This window comes from Penaeus monodon, chromosome 33 (genome assembly GCF_015228065.2).
Source record: "Penaeus monodon isolate SGIC_2016 chromosome 33, NSTDA_Pmon_1, whole genome shotgun sequence".
Taxonomy (NCBI): Eukaryota; Metazoa; Arthropoda; class Malacostraca; order Decapoda; family Penaeidae; genus Penaeus; species Penaeus monodon.
The window spans coordinates 3,050,445-3,051,464 of record NC_051418.1 but is presented as its reverse complement, the minus strand read 5'-3'; the positions used below and the strand labels follow the sequence as shown (position 1 = coordinate 3,051,464).

Genomic DNA, 1,020 nt, shown 5'->3' with positions numbered 1-1,020 from the left:
ATGCAGTGGGCGGGGGAGCTGTAGAGGTGTGTCTATAGACTGGTCTTGGCTCTGTCGAAGGAGGGCTCTGTCTGAAAGGGCGGGGCGTGGCCTCAGGACGCGCCGACGGAACCACGAACGCCGGTGGGTTGGGACGCGTGGCTGAGCCGGGGCGCGAGACCGGGGGTGGATTCGCGGCCGGCACAGGACGCGGGGTTGTGGCAGGAGCGGGGCGGTCTGCTCTGGTGTAGAAGGGTTGTGGGCGTGGGTTGTAGACTGGCCGGGGCTTGGAAGTCACTCCCTGCTGAGGCTGAGATCTGAAGGGCGGCGGAGGGCGGATGTAATTGGCGGGCTGCGAGGGCACGTGGGCGGGTGAGTGCGGCGCAGGAGGGCCCACAACAACCCGTCTGTCAGCTGCCACGGGCGGCGTGGAGGGCTCGGAGGACCCGAAGCCTAAGAAGGACCAGAAGGAGGACGAGGCGGATGGCTTAGGCGTTGGGAGACGGAGGACGCGGCGGGAGGCTTGGTTGGGCACCACCAGCTTGGAGCCGTCGAAGATGGGCACTGGCATGGGGATGGCGCCGGGGGGGAGGCCGCCGCTGCCTGAGTCGGACCTCTCGACGCCGGAGAATGCCGGGAACCTGATTCTGCCGGCGATGATGGACTCCTTGTGCTCCTCGCTCACCTCCTCGGGGTTACTGAGGCCCAAGGCAGTCCTGGAGGCGTTGGGCAAGGGGCCCTGCGTGCTGCTCTTGCTCGTGGAAGTCTCGCCGTCCGAGTTCGTCATCCTGTCTTCCTTTTTATGCTCGGCGTCCATGGTCTCGCTGTAGACACCCACGGGAGCCTTCTTTTCTAGCAGACCCTGAGAGCTCACCGGCGGCTTCTGGATGAGCGGCTGAGGAGGAAGAGGGACCGGGGCTCGCTGGAGGGGCTGGGGGCGGCCTGCTGCTGGAGGGGGGGAGGAGGAGGGAGGTGGGCTTCCGGCTTCTTAACGGCTCCAGAATTCGTCTGGGAAGGAGCTGAGACTCTTCGGCCTGGCGC

General features: G+C 66.6%; 2 protein-coding genes across 2 annotated transcripts in view; both read right to left on the bottom strand.

The window, feature by feature from the left end:
* Positions 1-1,020, bottom strand: part of LOC119593945 (pollen-specific leucine-rich repeat extensin-like protein 2) — a gene marked incomplete in the record, with an annotated part of 2,297 nt that overhangs the window by 518 nt on the left and 759 nt on the right. Inside the window, 1 exon segment of the mRNA XM_037942966.1 lies at positions 1-1,020. Within this exon segment, the coding sequence (XP_037798894.1) occupies positions 1-796 (796 nt within the window).
* Positions 850-1,020, bottom strand: part of LOC119594216 (extensin-like) — a gene marked incomplete in the record, with an annotated part of 3,548 nt that continues 3,377 nt past the window's right edge. Inside the window, 1 exon segment of the mRNA XM_037943287.1 lies at positions 850-927. Within this exon segment, the coding sequence (XP_037799215.1) occupies positions 850-927 (78 nt within the window).